This window comes from Mesocricetus auratus, unplaced genomic scaffold, assembly GCF_017639785.1.
Source record: "Mesocricetus auratus isolate SY011 unplaced genomic scaffold, BCM_Maur_2.0 Super-Scaffold_6723, whole genome shotgun sequence".
In the NCBI taxonomy this organism is placed as follows: Eukaryota; Metazoa; Chordata; class Mammalia; order Rodentia; family Cricetidae; genus Mesocricetus; species Mesocricetus auratus.
Window position 1 is genome coordinate 4,358,582 of NW_024429183.1, and position 25,366 is coordinate 4,383,947.

At 52.0% G+C, this 25,366-nt stretch overlaps 1 protein-coding gene across 1 annotated transcript; it reads left to right on the plus strand.

Moving 5' to 3' along the window:
- The first annotated feature begins 385 nt into the window (after positions 1 to 385).
- On the plus strand, positions 386 to 22,197 carry Slc38a8 (solute carrier family 38 member 8). Its single transcript, XM_005073080.4, has 10 exons — positions 386 to 574; positions 1,733 to 1,931; positions 5,435 to 5,567; positions 8,075 to 8,176; positions 10,273 to 10,330; positions 14,157 to 14,271; positions 15,533 to 15,680; positions 16,005 to 16,213; positions 18,348 to 18,399; positions 19,901 to 22,197. Exons 1-10 carry the CDS (start codon positions 386 to 388, stop codon positions 19,992 to 19,994), a joined length of 1,299 nt encoding a protein of 432 aa, XP_005073137.1. The 3' UTR covers positions 19,995 to 22,197.
- Positions 22,198 to 25,366: the final 3,169 nt, after the last annotated feature.

Here is a 25,366-nt window from a genome sequence, read left to right on the forward strand (position 1 = left end):
CCTGGGACTGTGGGGCACCCTACTTGGTCTGGTAAGGGTTAGGGCTCCGGGCACTGTGGGAGCTGAAATGGGAAGCATGGCTGTGGTGGGATCTGGGAAGGAAGCATCCACCGGGAGAGGGGGCTGGAGCTTCGGATGAAGAGGGGAAGGAGGGAGGCTGCCTTGGGGTTAAGGGAGGATGGGAGAGAGACGAGATATGAAAGAGCTAGAGGGCCAGGAGTAAATGAACATGGCCCCCATGGGAAGTGGGGAGGGGAGGCTGAGGGGTCACAGGGGTGAGGGGTACCAGTTGCCCTGTCTCATGCTGACTGGCTCTGAGACCTAAAGGATGAGGAAGGAAGGTTTGATGCTAGCCCTCCCTCTCTGTCCCTCTGCTGCCCCAGCCATGGAAGGACAGACCAGAGGGAGCAGAGGCCTTCTGGAGAAGCCCCTCCCTGCCACCACCAGTCCCACCCTGTCCTCACTGGGCGCCGTGTTCATCCTCCTGAAGTCCGCCCTGGGTGCCGGACTGCTCAACTTTCCCTGGGCCTTCTACAAGGCAGGAGGCCTGGTGCCCACCTTCCTGGTGGCACTGGTGAGTCACAGAGGCCTTCAGGGGCAGGTGGAAGATGGTTCCGGCTCTTCCCGGTGGGGGTCCTCAGGACTGCTTTGGCAGAGCTGGCTGTCTTGTGTGTGGTATCGTGGGATTTTATTTTCGAGACTCTGCACCCAGGAGATATGCCCTCTTCTAAGAGGGTCACATGCAAGAGCTGCCCCACTGAGTCTCCACGGGCTCTTAGGATGAGATCCGTCATGCCCCCAAGTGTTACCAGAGAAAAAGAGCCACAAACTGCAGGTGCACACAGTTGTATCTCCCCAGTGCTGGGCTTAGAAGAAACTGATACAAGACCAGGACATCACTGGATGTGGGACTCTCCAGGGGCGAGGCGGGGCAGTGCTGAGGGGCTCGGCTTGCACGTCTTGGCGCCCCACAGGCTCCTCTGCAGCCCTTTCCTTGGAAGTTTGGTCCATGAGGGAGGGGTGTACAGGGCACTGAGCTCTCAACAGTGGGCACTCAAAGCACCCTGGGAAATTAGTGAGATGGCTGTGGAGTGTCCGGGAAGTGTAGACAGGAGTATGCACAGGAGTCTGTTGCATGGGATCTGGGGTGGGCAGGGGGTTCAGTGCAGTATTCTAACTCATGTATACACGAAAAGTGTTCACAATCAATGATGAACAAATAAAAACAAACACTGAGAGAGCCCTAGAAAACACTAAGTAAAACAGCCCTCCCCGCCCTCCCCGCCCCTGCCAAACCACAAATCCCACTCTCAAGAGTGCTTGCCCTGAGCCTACACCTGAATGCATCAGACCCCAGGTCCCCTGACAGGTGAGTGAGACTGTCACCATTTCACAGGACAAACAGCGGGTCTGAGAGCCTGCTTCACACCACAGACTGGCCTGAGCTTCTGAGCCAGACGTCCCTGTCCTGCCCACATTCCTAGCCATACCTCTCAAGAGAACAGGAGAGAATTCTCAACTCCCTAGCGTTGTGAAGTTTCATCTGTCCCACATGGCAGAGCTGGGAGAGTCCCAGACTCAGACCCAGACCCAGAACAGCTGGCAGCACCCACAGCCCCTGAAGCTCTGACCTCGGGCAAGCCTAGGCCATGCCCCCACTGGCCTTGCAGAGACTTGCAGCTGGCCTGCGAGTCACGCCTCTAATGTGTGCAGTCCCATGGTCCCTCCGCAGGTCTCTTTGCTCTTCCTGATCAGTGGCCTGGTCATCCTGGGCTACGCAGCCTCCGTCAGCGGCCAGACAACCTACCAGGGCGTGGTCCGTGAGCTGTGTGGGGCTGCCATGGGGAAGCTGTGTGAAGTCTGCTTCCTGACCAACCTGATCATGATCTCTGTGGCCTTCCTCAGGGTAATCGGGGACCAGCTGGAGAAATGTGAGTTCCTTTCCTGGCATTGGGGTAATCCAGGGTGCAGGGCCTGGAATGACTCTCAGGCCCCCGGTTGATGAGAGGGACAGTGGGTAGTTGATGGACCTCAAGGGACAAGGCCTCGCCTGAGGATCCAATGTGGTTAGGAAGGGAGCAGTTGATCACGAAAGCATGAGAGAGACTATGGCTGCAGATGGAACGGCTAATGGAGATAGCCCATTTCACAGATGGGGAAACTAAGTCAGCTGCAGAAAGACCCTCCTGAGAGGCACCGTGAGGACACACGTTTCATAGCCTCGGGCGCTTTACTAAGGCTTCTCAAAGCACGGCTGCCGCTGCACTTGGCACGTTTTCCTACCTTCTGTTTGCACCATGCCAGGCATGCGCTCGGTAACTTCTGTGCTTCCCTCCCTCTGTTCTCTCTGTAAGTCCTGTGCAGACTTACAGAGGTCTGCACCATCTTGCTTAATTGCTATTTGGCAGTTGTTCAGATCCTGTGGTTCCTGTTTTATTTGTATCATGGACAAGACTATCATCTTATTGCACAATTATGAAATTTAGAGACTGTTAAAACCCAGCCCAATGGTGGTGGCACACACCTTTAATACCAGCACTCGGGATGCAGAGGCAAGAGGATCTCTGTGAGTTTGAGATCAGCCTGGTCTACAGAGTGAGTTCCAGGACAGGCTTCAAAGCTACACAGAGAAACCCTGTCTCGAAAAAACCACACACAAAAAAAAAAAACAAAACAAACCTAATTGTGACCCAGTGCTGGTCAGTCTTGGTGAGCATGCCATGTTGTTCTATTTTGTTTTGAAACAGGGCTTCAATAGCCCAGACTGGACTAGAACCGAGCTCACTAAGTAGCTGAGGAAAACCTTGAGCTCCTAATTCCCCTGTGCCTCCTTGTTTAAGAAGTATTTGTTAGCCGGGCGGTGGTGGCGCACGCCTTTAATCCCAGCACTCGGGAGGCAGAGGCAGGTGGATCTCTGTGAGTTTGAGGCCAGGCTGGACTGACAGCCTCCAAAACAATACAGAGAAACCCTGTCTCATAAAACCAAAAAAAAAAAAAGGATTTGTTTGTATTGTTATTTTAACTGTGTGTGGGTTGAGGGTGTGTGCCTGTGAGTGCTGGCACTCCTGGAGGCCAGAGGTGTCAGATCCCTTGGAGCGAGAGTTAAGGGTGATTGTGAGTCACCTGGTGTAGGTGCTGGGTGTCACACTGGCCCTCTACAAGGGCAATACATGCTCCTCCCCTGAGTCGCCTGTGCAGCCCGTGCCTTTGCATGAGCACGGTGATTACAGGCATGTGCCGCCATGCCTGGTTTATGTAGTACTGGGGATGGAACCCAGGGCCTCCCGCGTGCCCAGCCCGTCTCTGCTGTTTTTAAAATGTCCTGGTTAGTCTATGCCATCTAAGAACGGGTGCTGACAGCTACAGCTGTGACTGCAGACCTGCCTGCCTCACCCTGTAATTCCACAGTCTCTGCTTTGTGGCTTTTGAAACCCCGTGATTAGACACATCCTTTATTAATATGAAATATTCTGCTTTCATCTCTGACATGAAGCCTCCTTCTCTATTAATAGAGGCACCAGCTTCTTCAAGGTCAGTGTCCATGGTCGTGTTCACAAACTTCTGAAGCCACCTACAGCTTGGGATTGTAAATACGTTCCTTGTAGGCAGCATATGGCTGAGTTTTGTGGGGTTTTTTTTTTAATCATCTTGACAGCCTCAGGCTTTTAATTGGAATCGTTAGGCTTAATTGGAATGTAGCTGTTGCTAGGGTTAGATTGAGTCTACTGTATTGCTGACCCCTGGCTGTGGGATTTTAGAACCTCCGACATTGTCCAGTGCCAAAGAATATGGAGGATGGACTCTCTGGCTCTCCCAGTGAGTAAATGGTCACACATGTGACATGTGGAGTCCCTCCCACAACTCAGATCCAAAACTGATAGTGAAGCAGTGTTGAGAGTAGTCAGGGTTGCAGGGATGGAGCACTGTGCCCGAGACATTTACTAAGATATGAGCCACCCCAGGTCTCGGTACACAGACGGCAAGAGAGAGCATGCTCATGTCTTATGGCCTGACACTGGGGATGTGGCTGTCCTTGATACACACTTGGAAAGGAGATGCTAAAAGGAGCTTGAGTGCTCGGGACACTGTGAGTTAGGCGCATTGACCCCAGTGGCGCTGAAAACTTCATGGGCTGTTAGACATTCCAGGTTAGTGAAGGAGGTGGTGTCATTCTGACGATACCTGCTGTTTCCTGGCTGTAGGAAGTTCTGTTGAAGAAAGGTTTGCACCCCACCCTATGTGGCATTCTAAAACCCACTTGGAATCTCCATGTGCCATTCACCACCTGCTTCCTCTTGGTCGCTCTGTGGTGCATGTATGTGCGTGCGTGCGACTGAGAGAGAGAGAGAGAGAGAGAGAGAGAGAGAGAGAGAGAGAGAGAGAGAGAGAGAGAGGGAGGGAGGGAGGGAGGGAGGGAGGGAGGGAGGGAGGGAGGGAGGGAGGGAGGGAGGGAGGGAGGGAGGGAGGGAGGGAGGGAGGGAGGGAGAGACTATCCTGAGCAGAGCCTCTGCATGGTGGTGACCTGGCTGTGAGAACCTTCCTCATCTCACCAGCTGGGGGAGCTGTTCTCACCAGGCAGTTATTTATATGTTTGGCTACATTTGGTGAGATCTGAAAAGGGTTTACTCACTGCTGCGCAAGTGACCCCAAGACCCTCTCCCAGGCTCACCTCTGTGCAGTGGTCACCTTGCCTGTGGTTCCCGGTCACTCCAGCTCCAGGCTGTCTGCCACTCCCTTGCTCCCCTCCCCCAGCTGCCCTCCCTCTTAACCCAGCTCGCATTAGCCATCCTGCTGCTCTCCATGGTGCTTTCACCGGTCACCTGTCCTTCAGATGTGGGATGGCATGACTTTGTTTGTCCTGCAATGTGTGGCATAAGAGACCTATGGCAGGTCTAGGTGTAGCTCTTAGAAGGATGGGCAGCTTCCAACTCGGGAGCTCCCGGCTGCCACAGGCATGGAGCCAGCAAGAAGGCCCATGAGGAGAGACAGAAGGCTGGGGGGGGGGGGCTCGAGGGTTACCAGCAGGCACCAGCAGACCAGCTCTGCCATCAGCCAGGTGCCCCCTAGGAGTCCGAACCAGCCAGGTGGCACTGAGCGGCCAGTCCAGCTCCCTAACATTTACACACCAAGGCACAGTGTGGGCGAGAGTTACATTTCTCAGCCACCCCGCTGGGGACTGCAGTTACTGAGCTCCAATGCACAGCTGCAGAGAGACCCAAGCTGCCCACTGCCCTGGCTGTGCAGCCTGAGCCCCAAACGGTCCCGTCCCTACTAGCTCAGCTCTCAGTGTGTGTTTGTTGAATGACTCCATGAAATACGGGGTTCCTTCCTGCAAGGGGGGCATGGGATGGGGCCCCATTTCATTTCTGATCCCTCCATGCCCAGGTGGTTACTGTGGGTTCCACAGCCTGGCTCCTGTCCCTGTCTCTAACAGTGTGTGACTCCCTCCTGCCCGACATCTCACAGCCCTGGTATGCAGCCCAGGACTTCACTCTGCCCCTGGTATCGGTGCTTGTCATCTTTCCCCTGTCAGCACTTCGGGAAATCGCCTTCCAGAAGTACGCCAGGTATGGGGGCCTCAGAGGCTTCTGGGTTGTAGTGTGACAGGGACCCACTTTGGGCAGTACTGTGTCTCACAGGTTCTAGCAGGTTCTATGCACTCACAGTAGACAACGTAGATAAGCCAAGAAATACTAACAGCGGGTCTTTTAAAAATAATGTTTAACTTATGCTTCAATAATTTCCTACACGTGTACATGTATCTTGATCAAATCCACTCCTTGTTCCTACCTTCCTCTCCCCCAGGATCCCCTCCAAATCTCTCCTTCCCACCTCTCTCTCCTCTTCCTCCTCCCCTTTAACATCAGCTACCCACATGTGTATAGGTGTTGTGTGCTGCCACCCATCCGAGCAGGAGCAGCTTCCATGAGCCACATTCCCCACAGGAAGTTAACTCCCTACAGCAGCTCCTCAGCTAGGGATGGGGCGTTGAGGTCCCCTCCCCACCCTCGCCCCTCCCCATCCACGCCCCTCCCCACCAATGCCCCTCCCCACCCACGCCCCTCCCCACCCTCGCCCCTCCCCACCTATGCCCCCTTCCCACCCACGCCCCTCCCCGCCCACGCCCCTCCCCGCCCACGCCCCTCCGCACCCACGCCCCTCCGCACCCACGCCCCTCCCCACCCACGCCCCTCCCCACCCACGCCCCTCCCCACCCACGCCCCTCCCCACCCACGCCCCTCCCCATCAGTGCTGGAATGTTGGCAACCCTGATCTCACCGCAGCTGCTGTGAGTTCATGAGTGCGATGGCCATGCCATGTCCGGAAGGCAGCATCTCTCAACCCTTCCATTCTTTCTCTCCCCTCTTCCACGATGCTATCTGGGCCCTGCAGGGAGAGGGTTGATACAGATGTCTCACTGGGGCTGAGCACCCGACTGTCACTAGTTCTCAGCACATTGACCACCTAAGAGCCTCTGCATTCACCACTGCCCTGAGAAAAAAGGCTTCTCCGAACAAGGTTGAGAGCAGCACTAATCAATGGTGTAGACGCAGCCTAGCCTTGGGCTTTGGACCAGTTTTACAGTACCAAGAATGATCTTCCTCCTGTGGAGCAGGCTTCAAGTTCAGTCAGAAAGCTACTGGTTACCTGGACGGTCGTTCCATTGCTGCCCAGCAGGCTGGTATTGTAGCAAGCAGTGTCTAGCGCTGGGTAAGACCACGGACATCTTTTCCCCCACAGCAGCCCGTGAAAGCTAGCCACGAGGGAGGAAGCTTCCCAATCAGTTTGAGACTGGCTTCTCTACATCCTGCATCCAAAGTGTACAGCCTCTTCAGCTAAAGGGGATTGCCATCCAGTTCTGGAGGGGACCCAAAAGCGGTGGCAATAGCCTGTGGGTGTTTTTGGGCTGGGCAGCACTCTGGGATCTCCCTGACCAGTCCTTCATAACAGAGGTGTCCCGTGCCTGGCACTGAGATCACTGTGGAATAACTCACCCATGTAGGGCACCACTATTCCACCTTTTTTGTTTTGTTTTGTTTTTTAAGATAGGACCTTACTATGTAGCTCTGGCTGGTTTTGAACTCCCAGGTATCTACTTTCCTTTAGAATGCTAGATTTAAAGGCACATGCCACTACACCCAACTTAAACTCCTTTTTAAATTTTTTAAAAATTACGTTACAACACAGTTGGATTTTTCCTATGTCCTTAGTTCTGGTTAGACCCACCCCTCACCTTCCCTCCCCTGCCATGCCTATCCACACGTGGACCTGTAACCTCAGTGTCACACCCACACATTTTAGTGTCACATGTGTGGCACTATCGCCTTCTCCATTAAGGCATCTGGGACTTGTGTGAGAGAGAACAGTAGTGTTCACCTAACTGGGTCTGGGTCACCTCCCTTAGCATGTTTTCCAGTTCCATCCATCTCCCTGCAATTTTTTCATTTCACTTTTCTTTACAGCATTGTAACAGCTCACATTGTTGCCTAACCGTAGCAGGCTCTGCCCCTTCCCCCTCTACACAGTCAGATGGGCATGGTTTTTAATTCATTTTTTATCTTGAGGCTTCCAGGGATGGTGTTGAAAAACAAAAGCCTAATGACAGACAGTCTCGGCCCAAGTTCAGGTTCATCGCCAGCCTTCCCCTTGTGTGTGAATAGCAATGCTCTTTGTAACCTTGGAAGCAGAGCCCAGTCCCTCCACAGCTGCGGCCCATGCGGCTCCTATGGCCTTCAGGCCACAACAGGCTCTTCCCCTCTCCTGTGGCCAAGCCTGAAGATGTCCTGACTTGGATGTCAAACCCCAGCAGCTGATTGGCACTTGCTGGTGAGAGGAGAGATGTTCAGCTGCTCTTCCCAAGGATGCTGGGGCATCCAGAAGCCGCACCTCTGAACTGTGGACCACAGCAACACTGCCTAGCCACCCCTTGGGGCACCCCGTATGGAGAGGGAATGGTGGTCCAGGAGGAGAGCTTCCTGGCTCCACTCTAGCCAGGGCAGAGCTGGGTTGCCCCTGTGAGCACTGACTGTGTGTCTCTGGTGCAGGGTTTCTGATTCTGTCCTGTGTGTGCCAGCATCCTAGGTACCCTGGCTGCTTGCTACCTTGCCCTGGTCGTCACCGTGCAGTACTACCGATGGCCCCAGGGCCTCCTGCGCCAGCCCCGCCCTTTGCTTAGGTGAGTTTGGAGGACAGTTTTTCCTGACTTTTGGAAGGAGATCCTCTGGGACTTGCCTCAGAACCCTGGCTCTCTCCCATGAGCTCCCTCCTGTCTCTGGTGTGTGATGTTGCCAAAGAAGCTCCTCCTTCAGAAGAAGACAAAGACACTGAAGGCCGCCACACCAGCCTGGGACGCCTGGGCCAAAACCAGACACATGCTCTACATAGAGGCAGTGGGACCTGGCAGCTGCCCAGGCTTAGGGAACAGTGGGGCTGTTGAGCTGCCCGGACTAGGCTGAAAGTGAGGTGGGGTGTCACGTAGGAACTCTTGAAGACTGTGGTTTTGGCCATGGGTGAACTGCAGCACCCACAGTGCTCTGAGCACAGCAGGGATGGGGCGTGGCTCACTCCTGAAAAGGGTTGGCAGGGGGGCTGTGGGAGTCAGGTGCAGGAACAGAGACCAGGTCGGACGTTCCAGCCTAGACCTGATGCCTCAGGTTGGGGAGCATCCCAGGCAGGCAATATGATGCTAGATGTGTGGACTTCTCTTTCTCAGGGACAGGGACAGCTCAGGGGCATGTAACTGTAGTCGCCACTCTTAGAATTTTCTATCATAATTCAGCCAGGGCCTCAGCTTGTCCATCCTGTATTGGGTCCCACAGGTGGTGTGGTTGTCCTGGCCAGGAACTACAAGTGGTAGGGAAACAGGAATCAGAGGATGTGTGTGTGTCCTAGATGGTAAAGCCTGAGGGCCAGCGCATGGCAGAGGCTGAGTCAGAAAGTGACTTGGAGACATCTGCTAGCTCCTCAGAGGCTGACCAGCTGTGTGTGCCTGCAGTTTGAAGGAGGCAGGCTAAGGGGAGTGGTGCTGATGTCTGCATTGCTGGTCTGTGGAGTTGTGGTCCTGAGCCAGGAGGCGGAGGAGCTGGAAGAATCTGGGTGGGTGGGGTTTGTTGTTTAATTTTATGTGCATTGGTGTATTGCCAGCATATATGTCTGTGTGAGGGTGTCAGGACCCCTAGAACTGGAGTTACAGTTGTGAGTCACCACGTGGGCTCTGGGAATTGAACCCAGGTCCTCTGAAAGAGCTGTCAGTGTTCTTAACCTTTGAGCCATCTGTCCAACCCCAGGGTGGAGTTTGTAAGGTAGGTGGGTCTCCTGGGGCTGCTGCGACAAATCCCTGTAAACCAAGAGGCTCAAACAGTCAGAAATGTTTCCCTTGGCCCTGGAGCAAATGGCCTGGGCAAGTCCATTCCTTCTGGAGTGTCTGGGAAAGCCTCTTGCTTTTCCTGCTTTTAGCAGCTGCCCACAGCCCTTGGACTGTGGCTCTTCCTCCTCCAAAGCCAGCCATGTGGTAGCTCTGCCCGGCCCATGGTCATGGCTCTTTTGTTACACCTGGGCAGAGGCTTAGGTTGCTCACTATGGTCTCCTGTGGCACTGGGCTCACCTCTGGGACCCAAGGCACTGCTCATCCTAAGATTTAGTTCTATCTACAAAGTTCCTTTCAGCCCCAAGGGAATATATTTGCAGAGTCCTGGGTGATATCAGGACAGGGATGTTTGGGGGACTGTTAACTCTTCCACAGCCAAAAGTTCTGACCACAGGGGACTGCTGTTCATGCCCCACTGACCTATGTGTCCCTGAAGCTGTCAGAGACTAACATGAAGAGTCCCTTAGCAAAGCAAACAGGATCTACCAGACAGGAGCCAGGAGAGAGGGGACGCTTGCTCCCCGGGGTGACTTGGACACAGGGCACACAACCTTGCATTTGGGGAGACGTGTTCAACAGTGACTGCACGTGCCCTAACACCCCACAGCATTTGGAATAGGCAGCCTCTAGAGGGAAGATGGGGGTTCTGCCTTGCCATTGCCTTTCCCAAACCCCACGCACACAGTCAGTGTCATTGTCACCGAATGTCCACAGAGATGTATTTAAAAAAAGCAGCACTGAACAAGTGTCCCCTCAGCCCCGGCGCACACTCAGACTCAGCCATTGAAAACAGGTCTTGCAGTCACACTCCATCACATTTCCCTCCCTTTGTTCAAAACAAACGCTCTCGAGCTGAAGATTGTTTCCCTGCTCCTTAACGAGCACCTGTCCCTGTCTATTCACAGCCCGCCCCCCTGGACCTCTGTGTTTAGTGTCTTCCCCACCATCTGCTTCGGATTCCAGGTACGTTGAGACTGTGACATTGTCAGGCTTCTGGGCTCTCTGGAGAGTACGGCTTCCCCCAGGGGAGAAGTCAGAGCCCTCGCCCTGCTCTCGGTGCCCAGCTGTGCTCACGGGCTGTCTTCCAGAGGCCGTGACATCCGGGTCACCTAGAGGGGGTATGAGCTGTCATTGAATTTCTCCCCTTGCCCACAGTATTGGCAGAACCATGGTGGCTGGGCCTGGAATCCAGAGAAGGGGGTGGGTACCTGGGACACACCTCTCTAAAGAGTGATCACAGAAGTGCTACAGGGTCTGGGGACAGAGCCACCCGCATATGCTTGCAGAATGGGTAGATTCTGCCCTGGGCCTTGGAGAAGAAAGACCATGCCTCTCAAGATTTTACTGCTTAGAGGGTATAGGAGAGGGAGAGGAGGCCAAGTGACAGGGTAGGGGACCTACCTGGCTAAGACTTGTCTCTCTTAAAGACCCATCACCGCCAACTACTTCACCATAAAGCACAGTTCATGGGGATCTGTGACAGCACCCAGGCCTAGTGGCCTGTGCCTCCTCCCCTAACCCTGCAGTTCTGTTCTTCCACTTGGATTTTCTTTCAGAACTGTTTTTTGGATAGCCCCTGTAACACTGCCATTTCTCAACCTAGTAGCTGGCTCAGCGTCATTCCTGTGAGAGGCTCCTGAGAAGCTCACACACTTGGTGTTTTGAAGCTGCCTGGGGCTGATTTTGCTTGGGGCTGTCGCCCGCCCGGGTGTGGTCAACAAGGAGCAGCCTGTGCAAACCTTCCAAGACCAAGACTCTGGGCCCTCACCTTGACCTCCTTGCGCCTTGTTCTCCTAGCAACCAGGCTGTGGTTTCCAGGGTTTCCAGGGCTGCAGTGACTGCGGGGCTGGGAAGGACAAGTTGCCAGTGTGGGGGTGGGGCTCAGGCCAGGGGTAGACGGAGGATCTGAGAGTCAGGCGTCTGAGGAGATCTATGAGAATGAAGATGGTAGAGCTTGGCCGCTTGGCCTGTGAGGAAGGAAAGGCAGCAGGGCGTATGGCCGTCAGGACTTCTGACAGGACTCAAACACACCACCTCTCCCTGAACACATTTAGAAACAAGGCACCCCTGATCCTACACTGAACTGGATCAGTGAGAGGCCTGGGGGAGCAGAGGCTGCAGACTTTGTCTCTAGCCACCCTGGCCACTCTGCCACCCCTGGGGTTTTTATTATTAATTTAGTTTTACATCCCAATCCCAGTTCCCCCTCCCTCTTCTCCTCCTTTTCTCTCCACCGCCCCCCTCCTCCCATCTGCTCCACAGAGAGGGTAAGGCCTCCCCTAGGAAGTCTACTAAGTCTGTCCCATCATCTCACTGAGTCAGGACCAAGGCACCTCCCCACCCCCCACACCCTGTGTCTAGGCTGAGCAAGGTATCTCTCCATATAGAATGGGCTCCACTAAGTCAGTTTGTGCATTAGAGTTAGGTCTTGGACCCACTGCCAGTGGCCTCACATATTGTCCCAGTCTCACCATTGTCACCTATATTAAGGGAGTCTAGTTTGGTCTTATGCAGATTTTGTTTTAAAGCTTTACTGAGGCTCAGCTCACCCCACACAACTGCCCTTCTAGAGTGTGGCCATGATCAGAGTTGCCATGTGGCCACCCATAACTTGCTCCTCTTCCTCTTGCCAGCCCTCAGTGGCCATGGCTCTACTCTGTCCATGGGTCTCCCTGCTATGAGTGGTCCATGTCTCTTGTCACTGGACCGTGGGAGTCAGACAAACCTCATTCTTTTTGTTTGTTTGTTTTTGAGACAGGGTTTCTCTGGGTAGCCCAGGCTGTCCTGGAGCTCACTCTGTAGACCAGGCTGTCCTCAAACTCAGAAGTCCGCCTGCCTCTGCCTCCTGAGTGCTGGGATTAAAGGCGTGTGCCACCATGCCTAGTTTGCCTAATTCCTTTTTAAAGCCAAGTGCCATTCAGTCCTGTGGAGAGCCATGGTCTGTGGACCTGTGCCTCAGCTGCACATCTGAGGCTGTCATGCTCTTTGGCTCATGTGTCCCTTCCCCTGAGCTTTGACTGCTGTCCCCAGGGGAGGCAAGCTGCCAGATGTGTCTGTGCCCCTGTACATCTTCACCTTGTGTGGGGGCTTGGTGCTCTGGGTCCCCCGCAGGAGCAGAACCTGTGATGGGGCCAAGAGGCTAGTGTCCCTTCAGAAGCCACAGGGGTGGAGAAAGAGTATTAAGTGACACTGCCGGATCCATTGGCTGTCGTGGCAGGTACACAGGGAAAACACAAAAGTGCTTCTGGACACAGGAAGGAGGGCTTACCCTGAGCCCCACCACTGTCATCCAAGGATCTGGTATAATCGCCACTGCCTGGCTGAGCTTGCCCCCAGCCTGGGGTTCCTGGCCATCAGAGAAGCTCAGGGCAGATGGTGCCCTGGGTTCATGGGTTGGGGTTAGCATATGTGTGCTTTCCCTGGGAAGGGCCAGGGGGAACAAGGCCTATGTCTAGCCCCACTGCACTGTGCTCCAGGGCCCTAGGAGCCTTGTGGTCCCCAGCTCACACTAAGTAGGAACCAGACGTGGGGTAATGGAGGGCTGGAGCTGCCATCGTTCCTTGGCCTTTAGCCACCAGTGGCGTCAGCAGATGCTCATGTGTTCCCCGGGCACGGTTCTGAGCTGGGGATGGTGATTCCCAACTGATAGAGTCACACATGGTGGGGGCTTGGGCCACGTGGGAGGGAAGAGTTCTGTTTGGGATGGGGCAAGGGTGAGAGTACGGTAGGCAGTAGGGCTGCATCCTGATGAACATCTCCACACTGTGAGCTCCTCAGGGTCCCTCACCGGCTGTGCGACACCAGGCCTTAGGCCTCACCAGGTGAAGAAAGCCAAATTGCATTGGCTTGGCTACATGTTTTACACAGAGAATTGACATCATGATATATAGCATGTCACATTAAAAATGTTTTTATTGTGTGTGTGTGTATGTGTGTGTGTGTGTGTGTGTGTGTGTGTGTGTGTGTGTGTGTGTGTGTGTAATGATGAATGTATAGAGGTCAAAAGATGACTTGTGGGAGCCGACTTTTTCCTTCCACCATGTGGGTTCTGGGAAACAAACTCAGGGCAGTGGACTTGGTAACAGGTTCCTTTACCTGCTAAGCCATCTTTTTTTTTTTTTTTTTTTTTGGTTTTTTTTTTTCGAGACAGGGTTTCTCTGTGGCTTTGGAGGCCCTGCTAAGCCATCTTGCTGGCCCAGAACTTGTTTCTTTTTAAAGTGTAATCTTAAGTATGGGTTTTCCACATGACCTGCCCAGAGTGTCCTCACCACCTTCTTCATCAGTAGCATCCACCACGCCCAAACCATGGATCTGTCCTCCTGTTTCTACACATGTGGGTTTCCAGCAGCTTGATGGTGTCCATCTGGGACTATTGGATTTTTTTTTTAATGTGCATGGGTATCCAGCCGTCTATACAGGGAATGCTACTCGATGCTTTCCAACCCACAGGACAGCAGTTACTGCAGGAATTATCCACCCCCAAATGCCAACAGCAGTGATGCCAAGGACCCTGGACCCTGGATGTCCTAGACCCTAATATAAATATGTTTGTCTTATGATCTGAATTTCAGGCCTCTCCCTTTCCTTCAACCTTATGTTGTTTCATGAGATTCTTCTGCACTGAGGTGGGGAGTCAGGTCAGTCCTTTTAAGAGCTGTATAGTACTCCACTTGTGAGCATCTGAGATTTGCCTATGCTGCTGGTGGACACTCGGGTACTTCCCAGCTTTGGGGTGTAGCATCTCGGCAGTTGTCCCTGGAGGGTCTGAGCTGCAGGTTCTGTTTTCCAGAGTCACGAGGCCGCAGTATCCATCTACTGCAGCATGAGGAACCAGAGCCTCTCCCACTGGGCCCTGGTCTCTGTGTTGTCCTTGCTGGCCTGTTGCCTTGTCTACTCGCTGACAGGTAGGGCCTGTGGGTGTGCCCCAGAGGGGAGGGAGTAGTCTCGGAAAGGGGAAAAGACAAGGCTCCTGCGAGACCCTTCCTGTGCTGGGCTGTGAGCACAGGAAGCTCATTTAATCCATGGTGTCCCATAGGAAAAGGTTGCAGATGGGGAGACTGAGGTTCAGAGGGCTTTGGTGGCTTTTCCAAGGTCCCACAGTAAGATGTGCAAAGCTGAGACCCACACATGTCCTGAATGTCTCAATCAATGCCCCTGTTCTCATCTCCCATGCTATTGAGGCAAGGTTTTAGCTGGGAAGAGGTTTACAAAACACTTGTACTTGGAGTACTCACAAATGTTGTGAGGTAGGCAGAGGCCGTTAGAGGTGGTAAAAGCATGGCCCAGGGAGTTATGAGAAGCCCACGGTCACAGCATGTGCCTATTCAGACTCAGGTCTCAGGACTGGTGACCTTTAGTGGCTACTGCCTGGTGGCCTTGCCTGCTTTCATCTATTGGAGCCACTGATCTGGAAGGCCTTGGGCTGCAGTGACTCTGCTGTACAGCCTTGGACTCCTAGGGTCACCTGAGGGACTTACCAGGGATCTTTTCCCTACCCAGTGAATCCTATCATTCTGCAGTTCCAGGCTTTGAAGGCTATGACTGTATTATCTCCAGATATCCCTAGTGTCAGGGCCAGTAGGATCACAGGAGCCTCCAGGCAATGTCTCAGGACAGGACAAAGGACCTGGGTGATAAAAAGCAGTGTTATAAACTGGCTGGTGGTGGTCTCATGCCTTTAATCCCAGCACTCAGGAGGCAGGGGCAGGGGGATGTCTATGAGTTAGAGGCCAGTCTGGTCTACAGAGCGAGTTCCAGGACAGGTAGAAGTGTTGTGCTGTGGGAAGGAGCTAGCTTTCTGCCCCTGCCAGCTGTGTGATTGTGGAGGATCAGGGATAGTCTAGGCCTTGGTTTTCCCATCTGGAAGAGAAGATGGGCATGGGACCAGCTGCTTCCTTGGCTTCTGTTGCCTGAACTGGAGGACATGGGAGGTGAGAGGTGTGTGTCTATTTCCCAAGGCTCTGGGGTTTCCAGTCAAAGGTCATATTTGAACCCTGGCACCAGCTGTGAGCAACCAGCTGGTCTGTAGGAGTGTTTGGGACACAGAACAACGAATCCCTCCAGAACCTTCCAACTATAGCAAAGGAAATCCTTAAGGTGTTGAGGGGGAAAGTGTGTGGGATTTTTCTCATTGCAGATGCCCACCACCTTGTCTTACACTTGCAGGGGTTTATGGCTTCCTGACCTTTGGGACCGAAGTTTCTGCTGATGTCTTGATGTCCTACCCCGGCAATGACACAGCCATCATTGTAGCACGTATCCTCTTTGCTGTCTCCATTGTGACTGTCTACCCCATTGTGCTGTTCCTGGGGAGGTGAGTGTCTGTCTGTTCAGCCTGGTGCCCCATAGGTTGGGCTCTCCGTGGGTAGGGGTACAAGTGGGACTGAGGTCACTTCCGATGGACACAGAGAGGTGCACAGACACAGTGGGTTTAGGTGTGGACCAGCAAGTAAGCCTCAGAACAGGGCCTGGAGCCACGACTTCCCTCCCGCTCCCCTACAGACCCAGAGGCTGAGAGGTGCCCTGGGGAACGCTCGGCTGGGAGTGGGGCAGACCCTGTTGTGTACAGGACTGATGGGAGCCAGGAGATCAGAAGCCATAAGGCGTTGGCTGGGCACCAGTGTTCGTGTTTCTACAGGTCTGTAATGCAAGACTTTTGGAAAAAGAGCTACTGGGCCACACATGGTCCTCCAGTACTGGCTGACCCCTCAGGGCCATGGGTTCGACTGCCACTGACCTTCCTGTGGGTGTCAGTGACACTCGTGATGGCCTTGTTCCTGCCGGACCTCAGTGAGATCATCAGTATTATCGGTGGCATCAGCTCCTTCTTCATCTTCATCTTCCCCGGTGAGTGGCTGCCTCCATCCTCCCGCATTCATCCCTGGTCTATAGCAGCAGTTCTCACCCTGTGGGTCATGACCCCTTTGGCATACCTCCATCTCCAAAAATATTTACATTATGAATCATGTCAGTAGCAAAATTACAGAAGTAGCAATGAGAATAGTTTTACAGTTGGGGGTCACCACAGCATGAGGGACTATCAAAGGATTGCAGCCTTAGAAAGGTTGAGAACCGCTGGTCTGCAGGATCTGGAGGTGGGATCCTTGCTGGATGAGGGCCTAGGTTACGGAGCCCGGTATGGGCCAGGCTTTCCAGACCTTTCCTGGCTAAGTGGCTCAACAACCCTAGATGGATGTGCTGTATCGTCTCATCCCACAAGTGGTTTATCGTGGGGATAGCTGATTATTTTAAGACACTGTGTGTGACACTCACAAGGCTCACGGTGCAAATGAGCATTCCATGGGAGTCTTCTTGGCCCCACACCTGGCTGCTGAGTCACATACCATGTTCTGCAGTGATGAGGGAGCCTTCCCAGTGTACATGAGCTGAGGTGGTAAGTTCCAGGGGACACGGGCAGGTGTACTCTCCATATGGGAAAGCCAGCAGGGGTGAGACTGGAGAAAAACTTCAGCGTTGTTTCCAGGCTTCAACATACAATAGGGGCCTGGGCACACAGTAGGTGCACAGCACACAGTAGTCCTAACGTGTCTGCACTATGCAATTCTGCTATGAGGAGAGCTGTATTAGGTAGATATTGAACTTGAGAGATGATGGCCCCATGCTGAACTATGGCCCGATGTTCTGGATGCCAACGCAGGTCGTCTCTGAGGCAGTAGTAAAACCATTGGATGCCGCAGCTCTACATGGCTTGAAGCCAGGCCAGAGAGTGTCACTGTTCACTCTGGTTTGGGGTAGAGTCTGAAGAATTTCATGGTGCCTGCCTCTTTCAACTCCCTGCTCTGAGGCCACCTCTTTCAAGTCTGACTCAGGCCCCAGGAGAGCCTTTTCAAAGCTTCAGCTCTTGCCTGTGCCCCAGGGAACTGCTTGGGGGGGGGGAGTCAGTGTGGGAGCCATTCCTGGGAAGCTCCAGGCGGAACTGAAAGGCTTTGAAACTGAACAGAACTGATGCCGCATGACCCAGGACTCATGCATGCCAGGCCAGAGCTCTGGAGCTCTAAAGTACAGTCCCGGCTAAAAAGAGGTGAGGGGTGGGACACTGCCAGGAATCTGCCTATGCCACACACCTGGCTCCTCTTTCTCTTTCCTTCCTTCCTCCTCCTCCTCCTCCTTCTTCTTTTTGCATATAACACGTGTGTGGAAGCACATACATATGTGTGTGCATGCAAGTGGAGACCCAAGATTGATTGAGTGTCTTCATTACTTGTTTTCCACCCTATGTGTTTGCTAAATCAGGAGCTTGCCATTTTAGCTGGCCCATTGTGCCAGCCATATGCTGAGATTGTAGGCGGGTTACCGCATCACCAGTGTTTGAATTCAGGGAGCTGAGCTGCAGTCCTCATGCCTGCATGGCAAGTGCTTTACCCACTGAGCCGGCCGCCCAGCCCCATAGCAGCTCTTTTGTTTTGTTTTGTAATACTGTTTCTAGGTAATTAAACTTGGTTCTCTTTGTGCTTACCAGGCAAGAACTTCACCAACTGAGCTATCTCCCAGCCTAAAAATATTAAAGAATTGAGGAAGAGGAGGAGGAGGGGGAGGAGGAGGAAGAGGAGGGTAGTGAAGCTGAGCACAGTAGCACTTGCCTGTTATCCCAGCGACAGAGAGGCTAAGGCAGGGGAATGGAGAATTCTATGCCAGTCTGTGTTGTGTTGCAAGACCCTGTCTGAAAGAAAGAGAAGGCACCATGCAGCTCCGTGGATGCATCCCAGGACTGGGTATCAACCAAGTTCCTGCCCCTGAAAGGCAGAGGCCCGAGAGGCTATGCTGTTCAGGGAAATCGTTTTAGGGGTGCTTAGCTGGAGCTCTCACTAACTCCAAACTGGCCCCCTAACCACTGTGCCATACTACCTTTCCAGATGTACCACTTTCCCACTGGCCACCTGAGGACCGCTGGGCATTGGCAGCCCTCTGTGCCCCCAGTTCAGTAAGGGAGAGCCAAGTTGACCTCGTGTCTTCTCTGCAGGTTTGTGCCTCATCTGTGCTGTGGACACCGAGCCCATGGGACCAAGAGTCAAGTGAGTGACCCCCAAGATGAGGGTGGAACCTAGGGTGTCCTCAGGGGCTGTGAGCTGGAATGATGTGTTCTCCCAGACCTGGGAAACCAGAGATGGTGGTGTGGCCTCACTGTCCTGTGAGCACGCATGCATGCATGAGAGCAACACAGATCCCCGGCTGGCCTTCAGCAGTGTGTACATATTATATTCCAGGCTCTGTGTTTGGAACTTCCTGTCTGTTTAGGGTGTCCCCTTCCCCCCTCCCCTCCAGTGGCCCAGGCTACACCTCCTTGAAGCTTGGCTCAGGAGCAGGGCACAGGCTGGTCCTGAGTCAGAAGGTCTGGTGGCTAACAGAACTCAGGCCTGCCTGCTGTGCCATCATGGTAGCAGATCTTGCCAGGGGTTTGTGGAGGTGGGGTCCTCTAATCTAGACCCCCCACACACATACCTATCTCCACCACACAGATGAAGGGGTAGCTCAGGAGGCTGGGGAGGAGAGAGCCAGCCCCAGCTCAGACCCTGGGATCTGAATTCCCTTGCTCGCCCACCCTCTTGATTACCACTGCACAGCTGTGGAAACACGCCGAGGCAGATGGGAGCATACAGGGCTAGCTTTCTGCAGGGAATGGCCACAGCCTGGAGGGTGGCATTTACTGGCACGAATGCACTCTGTGGGCTCTGGAAGCAGTCCTGAGATGGGCTGATCAGCCAGCATGGCTGTAGTATGGGCCTCAACCCCCTATCACCCTTCCCTTAGGAAGACACTTGTCCATGGACTCAGGCCCCAGCACCCTGCTCTTAATCACACACACAGACCCTGTTCTGGATAAGGCCCCAGTCCCATGTTAGCATGTGATGTGTGGCACCACTCAGCCCATTTCAGGTGCCCATGGCTTATATAGCCATGGATGTGGGTGCCTGCTGCAGGGCCCTCCCAGCCCCCATCTCTCAGCCCCTGTGAGCCCAAGGTCTGTTTTGTCCAGGAGAGCAGGCATTGCTTCTGTCCTGACAGGGGTTGCTTTGGACTTCTGTAAGCTAGCTGTCTGGTCCCCAGACTGGCTGGTCCCAGGAGCACCTGTGGATTATTGTCCTGGACAAGTTCAACGTTGTTCATTCATAGACTTTCAAGACGGTTTTCTGAAACTGCCCTCTGTCTTTCCCACCTGTTGGCAAGTGGTGTTGTGTCCTGTGGATTTATGGGGGGTGGGGAGCTGACGTTGCTCAGCCAGAGATGTCCCTCTCTGGTGACAGTTCCTTCTGGCCTCTGTTAATGCAGCCGTGATCTCTCTGGAACCCTGCCGTTTGCTGGTCCATTGATCACCAGTTAGGAAAATGGCCTACAGCTGGACACTAGGGACACATTTCCTCAGTTGAGCTGCCCCCCATCTCATGACTTTGGCTTGTGTCAAGTTGAAATAAAGCTGGTCATCTCAGGGGAGTTGACTTGATGACACTTCTGTCGTGCCAGCACCATGTGGCACTGCACAGTGCCAGCCACACAACCAGGCACATTGCATTGCAGGCGCTGCCTGGAGGCCTGGGGCACCCTCTCCGTGCTGGTGGGCACTTTCATCTTTGGACAGAGCACAGCTGAGGCCGTGTTGGAGCTGCTCTGAGAGGCCTTTGGGCTCCGGCCTGAGGACCCTGTGGATTCTTGTCCTGCCTGCTGGCTGCCTACTGAGCTGTGCTCCTCCTATGGCTGGCTTCTGGGATCCTGGTGAGGAAGGGCTTCTGTGACAAGTTACCACCAGCCGGTGACTCAGGACAATCGGTACTCATGCTACTGAGAGCTGGAGTGTTAGCTAGAGTGTGTGTGCCCCAGAAGGCTCTGGAATGCTCCTTCCTCTGATGGTCGCAAGAGGTCTTTAGTGTTCCTAATTTGTAGATGTGTCATTCAAGTCTTTGTATTCATGGTTACATGATCAATACCTGTCCTGTGTGTCTCTGTTTAAGTTTCCCTTTACCAAGTAGGATGCCAACTACCCAGGCTGGGCCCATCTCAAGTTAGGAAGCTCTTTTCTGCACGGGCTGTGCCCCCTTTTAGTTACTGAGGATGTGTGTCTTAGTTACTGTTCCATTGCTGTGAAGAGACACACACATGCTCATGGTAAGTTACAGAAGGGTTCGTTGCAGGCTTACATTTTCAGAGGGTTAGAGTCCATGGCCATGGTGGCAGGGAGTTTGGCAGTCAGGTGCTGGAGCAGTAGATTACATCCTTATCCACAAGCACAGGCAGAGAGAACACACTAGGAATAGTGTGGACTTTTGAAACCTCAAAGCCCACCTCCAACAAGGCCACACCTCCTAGTTCTTTGCAAACAGTTCCACCAACTTGAGACCATGCACTCAAACATATGAATCTTTGGGGGCTATTTTCATTCAAACCACCACATTCCCTCCCTGACCCCATAGGCTTGTCGTTATATCATAATGCAAAATGCATGCAGTCCAATGTCAAAAGTCCATTATTGGGGTTTGACTTAAGGTTATATGAGGATATAGTGAAATTGTGACACAGCCATGGGAACATCCAATGTTGATATTTCTCAAGAAGTAAATTTAGAATTCCAACAAATGTGACAAGGAACACAGGAATGCCTGTGACCTTCCTAAGTTTCTAGAGAATGGTAAATGATGTTCCCACACCTCAGACAGTTTTCTAAAGACAAATAACATCGTTGTGCTTTACATAACCTTGAACATGCTAGGCTGTAAGGCAGGTTTTTCTGCAACTATAAACTCACTTTGTTACCAAAGGAGCTGTAAAAATAAAAATGAGCCTTGTCGTGCAAATTGCACTCAAGTGCTTGGCTGCCTTGAGTCCCTGGCTTCTCCACTTTGGTTCTTGCGGACAACATCTCCCACCACATTATTTTTTCATTCTCAACAGTTTAAAAGTCCAAAGTTTCTTCTGAGCCTCATCTCTTATACAACCCCCTGCATACTTCCAACACACAATGGCCCAGCATATACACTACTATTCCAAAAGGGAGGGATAGGGACATAGTGGGGAAATATGGACCAAAGCAAGATCGAAACCCATCGGGGCAAACTCCAAACCCTACAACTTTATGTCTGATGCTAAAGGGCTTAGATGACTCTGCTCTTCCAGCTTTGCCAACAACAACACACTTCTCTCTCTTGGGCTGGTTCCACTCCCTGCACACAGCTCTCCCTGGCAGACACCCATTACTTTGACACCACCAACATCTTGTGGTCTCCAGACAGTCCAGGCTTCTTCATCTTCACAGCTCACGTGATAGCCTCACAGGGCTTCCATGCAGAAACTCCCCTGCCATACACCTGGCCTTTCACAGAGGGAGATTCCACAATGCATTTGCTTGCCTACTCCTGTATCCTTCATGACTCGAAAGCCAAAAACCGCACAACGGATGCTGCCAAGTTCTGCTGCCTACTTGGAATGGAGTCTGGCCCTCTCTGTGAATTACATTTCATAATCTTTGATTTGTTGATGCTTTTTAGGAGCAGAAAACCCTTCAGGCCTCTTCCTTTCACAAGAGGCCTGAAGGATTTTCTGCTCCTAAAAGCAGGATTATCTTGGTGGGGCCTCACCCTGAGGGTACCACTTCCTTTATTCCAGCCCTCCTTTTCTCTTTCAGCACAACTCACAGCTCCAACATTGAATTTCCCAATGCCCTTTTTCTCCTCAAACTGTATATTTTGTATTCCTTTTTGTCCTTTTTGCTTTTTGTCATTGTATACCTGCATAAGAGTGATCACTAACAACCGTGGGGTAGACCCAATATTGGGCTGTCTTGAAATCTTCTCTGCTAATAAAAGTAATCTGAAACTCTTCAATTTAGCCTCCAGAATGTTCTTAGGACAAGTGCAAAAATCAGCCATGATATCACAAGAATGGTCTCTAGTCCAGTTGCTGGTAATTGTTCCCCTCTGAAACTTCTTGAGCTGCGTCTCCATAGTTCATATTGCTCTTAACACTACTGTCTGCCAAGCTCCAGTGTAAGAGCCAAAGTCAACCTGGAAGCCCCTACCTGTTCAAGGACCAGTAACTTTCTGGAATGCTGGGAGTTGTAGTTCCTGGGAAATAAAGTCACAGGGGGTAATGCGACAGCCACATGGTTCCCTTCTTTAAAAGCCCCTACAACATGCATCGTGTGGCTACTCACTAGGATTCCAGAGAGTGAACCTGACCAGAGTCCATCTTGGTCAGTATTTAATTAAAGCTTACTTCAAATTAGCTCAAAATTGTGGAACTGGTTTTTCTTGTGCCAATCTCAGGATTAACATTTTGAGGCCCCAGTGAGATAAGAAAGACCATTCCACCCCAAATGCTCATGCATTTCACTCTGGGGCTGGTGGGTTGCCCCAGTGGGACACACTTTGGAATATTAATCCAAAACTCCACTCCCTCCCTGACCCCCCCCCCAGGGAATAGCCAGGCTTGGAAAATGTGATAGCAAACATTTTTTGGTAAGGCATAGGAGACTTTTTAGCTTCCTATGACACTTTCCTGCCTGATTTCTGGATTCTGGTTATGGGGTACCCTGATCTGGAATAGGGAGGACCTTATGAGGTTTAGGCACCCCATTCCAGGCAAAGAGAGATGTCCCACAGCCTGTTGGTCATTTCTTGGGAGGTTCAGACAGAGTCACCATGGTTTTTTTTTCTGACCTGCTAACACCCTAGTGACTCTGGGGGCCAGTATACTCAAGTGTATCAGAGAGGCCAGGAATATGGGTGTTCATCAGTGGGATTCCAACACCTGGATTACATAACAAAACCAAGACATCCCAGGATACTGGGAGCCAAACCTGGAGTTTGGAGAGGCCCAGTACAAGGATATCAGACAGACCAGGGGTTGGGCAAGGAGACAGCTGAAACCTCTTATCTGTTAAATTTCTCTTGATCAAACTGGTGATCAAACAATTTTAAATGTTGTCTTATGTTTTCTGTTGTCATTTGGCTCTATGTTTTTCTTTGTCACTTAGACTCTGTCTTGTCTTGTGGATGTACCTGTCGTTGTATGCTCTGACTTGGGGATGGTGGGCAACTTTGAAAATCCCAGGGTCCCGGTGGCTGGCCCCGCTACAGTACCACTCTGCCAGCTGGGAATTAGATTCAGCTGCAGTGGCTACCAAGGTGACCCTCCCCCCAAATTGCAACCTTGGAGGAGGTTAAGGAAAGTTTGTCTGTGTGTTCTGAATGTATGAAGGTGGCCACTTCATGTTTGTTTCTGAGTGGTTTCTTTTGAATGTGTGAGCTTACTTATAGCATGAATTCTAATTGGTCTTAATAATAAAAACCTAGAGACATATATAGGGGTTAATGCTGAAAGATCAAAGACAAAGGAGCAAGCCAAGGCCACTTCTTACCTGGCCAACTCCTCAGCCTGAAAGGGGTTCCTGTCTGGCAGTAACTCAGATCTCTTGAGTCAAAGCTGAGTATGTTTCTGCAAGCATATATGTATAATAATAACAATGGAATCACCCACCAGCCAGATGGTGGTAGTGCATGCTTTTGATTCCAGCACTCAGGAGGCACAAACAGGCAAATCTCTGTGGGTTCGAGACCAGCCTGGTCTATAAGAGCTAGTTCCAGGACAGACTCCAAAGCCACAGAGAAACCCTGTCTCAAAAAACAAAAACAAAAACAAACAAATAAAAAAGGTGTGTGCCACCACTGCCTGGCCTCTACGGTTAACCAGTGGTTAGTTAGCTCCACCCTCTGGTCTTCAAGCAAGCTTTATATGTTAGAGCACAAACAAAATATCACCACACTTACTGTGTCCTATGTTTCTTTGTTACAGCTCAGCTATTACTATTGCAGCCAGTGATGGCTGGGGACTCAGAAATTCTCTCTGAGCCTTCCGGCCACTGGACGTAATGTAATAGGTATCCAAATTGTTGGGCCCCAGCCCCCACTGATCTCTGTGCATTGCTTGTCAGCTGATGACCACAGATACATCCTGTTCTCTAGTCCTGGCTTACAGCCCCGGCCTTGCCCCACTGGCATCAACCTTTAATTAGGAAAACACCAACTCTTACACCTGGGGTTTCTCCGATGTAAGGATCAGGAAAATAAAGTTGCCAATCTTCCTATGAACTGACTGTATTCATGAAAAAGAGCTTGGATTCAGAAATTATTTTATTATAAACTGTTAAAGATGAACTATACCTGCAGTCATGTTAAGTGCTAATGTAATTAATTACAGTAACTAACTAGCTTTGTCAGTTCAGCAGCAGGCGGCAGCCAGCTCCTTCCCGCAAGGCTGCAGCCACCTTGTCGGTTCATGTAGACCCACTATGTCTGTTGTTAAGAAAAGGCAGACAGGTTTGCCTTGTTCGCAGGCTTCACATTAAAGGACAAACAGAGGTCAGCTGTAACTTTCCACTAAAGAAACATGCTTTGCAATGGCTTCTCTCAATAATAACTCCTCGTCTCTGAGAAGTGATTAGATGGAAAGAAAATGTTTTAAGATACATAAAGGTCTGAAGATATGGAAGCTAAAATTCTAAAGACATACGAAAATGATTTAAAATATATAAAAACAAAAGACACTTCAGATCTCTTTCCCCTCTATGCTATGAGGGCCTGGGTGTTCATCAGTCCAGCATCAAGGCAGCTGGCAAGTGAGGCAGGCAGTAAGCTGAAGGGGTCCTGAGGAGCTGTGCGACAGAGCCTGTCACTCCAGCCTGTGGTTAGCTGAATCCTGGATGCGAAATTGTGGATACAGGGGACCAGAGACGGCTCCGATGGGAACAGTTTGTGTTGGTAAATTGTGTCAACTTGATGCCAGCTAGAGTCACTTGGGAAGAGCTGTCAATTGAGGAACTGCCTAGGTAAGACTTGCCCATGGGCATTGTCTATGAGTCTTTATTATTAACTGACATAGGAGGGCTCAGTTGACTGTGGTTCCAACCGGTTCAATCCGGTTCTGACCAGTCCCATTCAGTTCCATGTGGTCCTGACTGGTCATCTGGGAAAGGGACAGGAACGAGACACACAC

Excerpts from the sequence above, each read along its gene's own strand:
- Slc38a8 (XM_005073080.4), top strand. The coding sequence starts at position 386 with ATGGAAGGACAGACCAGAGGGAGCAGAGGCCTTCTGGAGAAGCCCCTC. Across the intron at positions 14,272-15,532 it reads CCTTGTCTACTCGCTGACAG|GGGTTTATGGCTTCCTGACC; the intron begins GTAGGGCCTGTG and ends TTACACTTGCAG. Across the intron at positions 16,214-18,347 it reads CTTCATCTTCATCTTCCCCG|GTTTGTGCCTCATCTGTGCT; the intron begins GTGAGTGGCTGC and ends TCTTCTCTGCAG.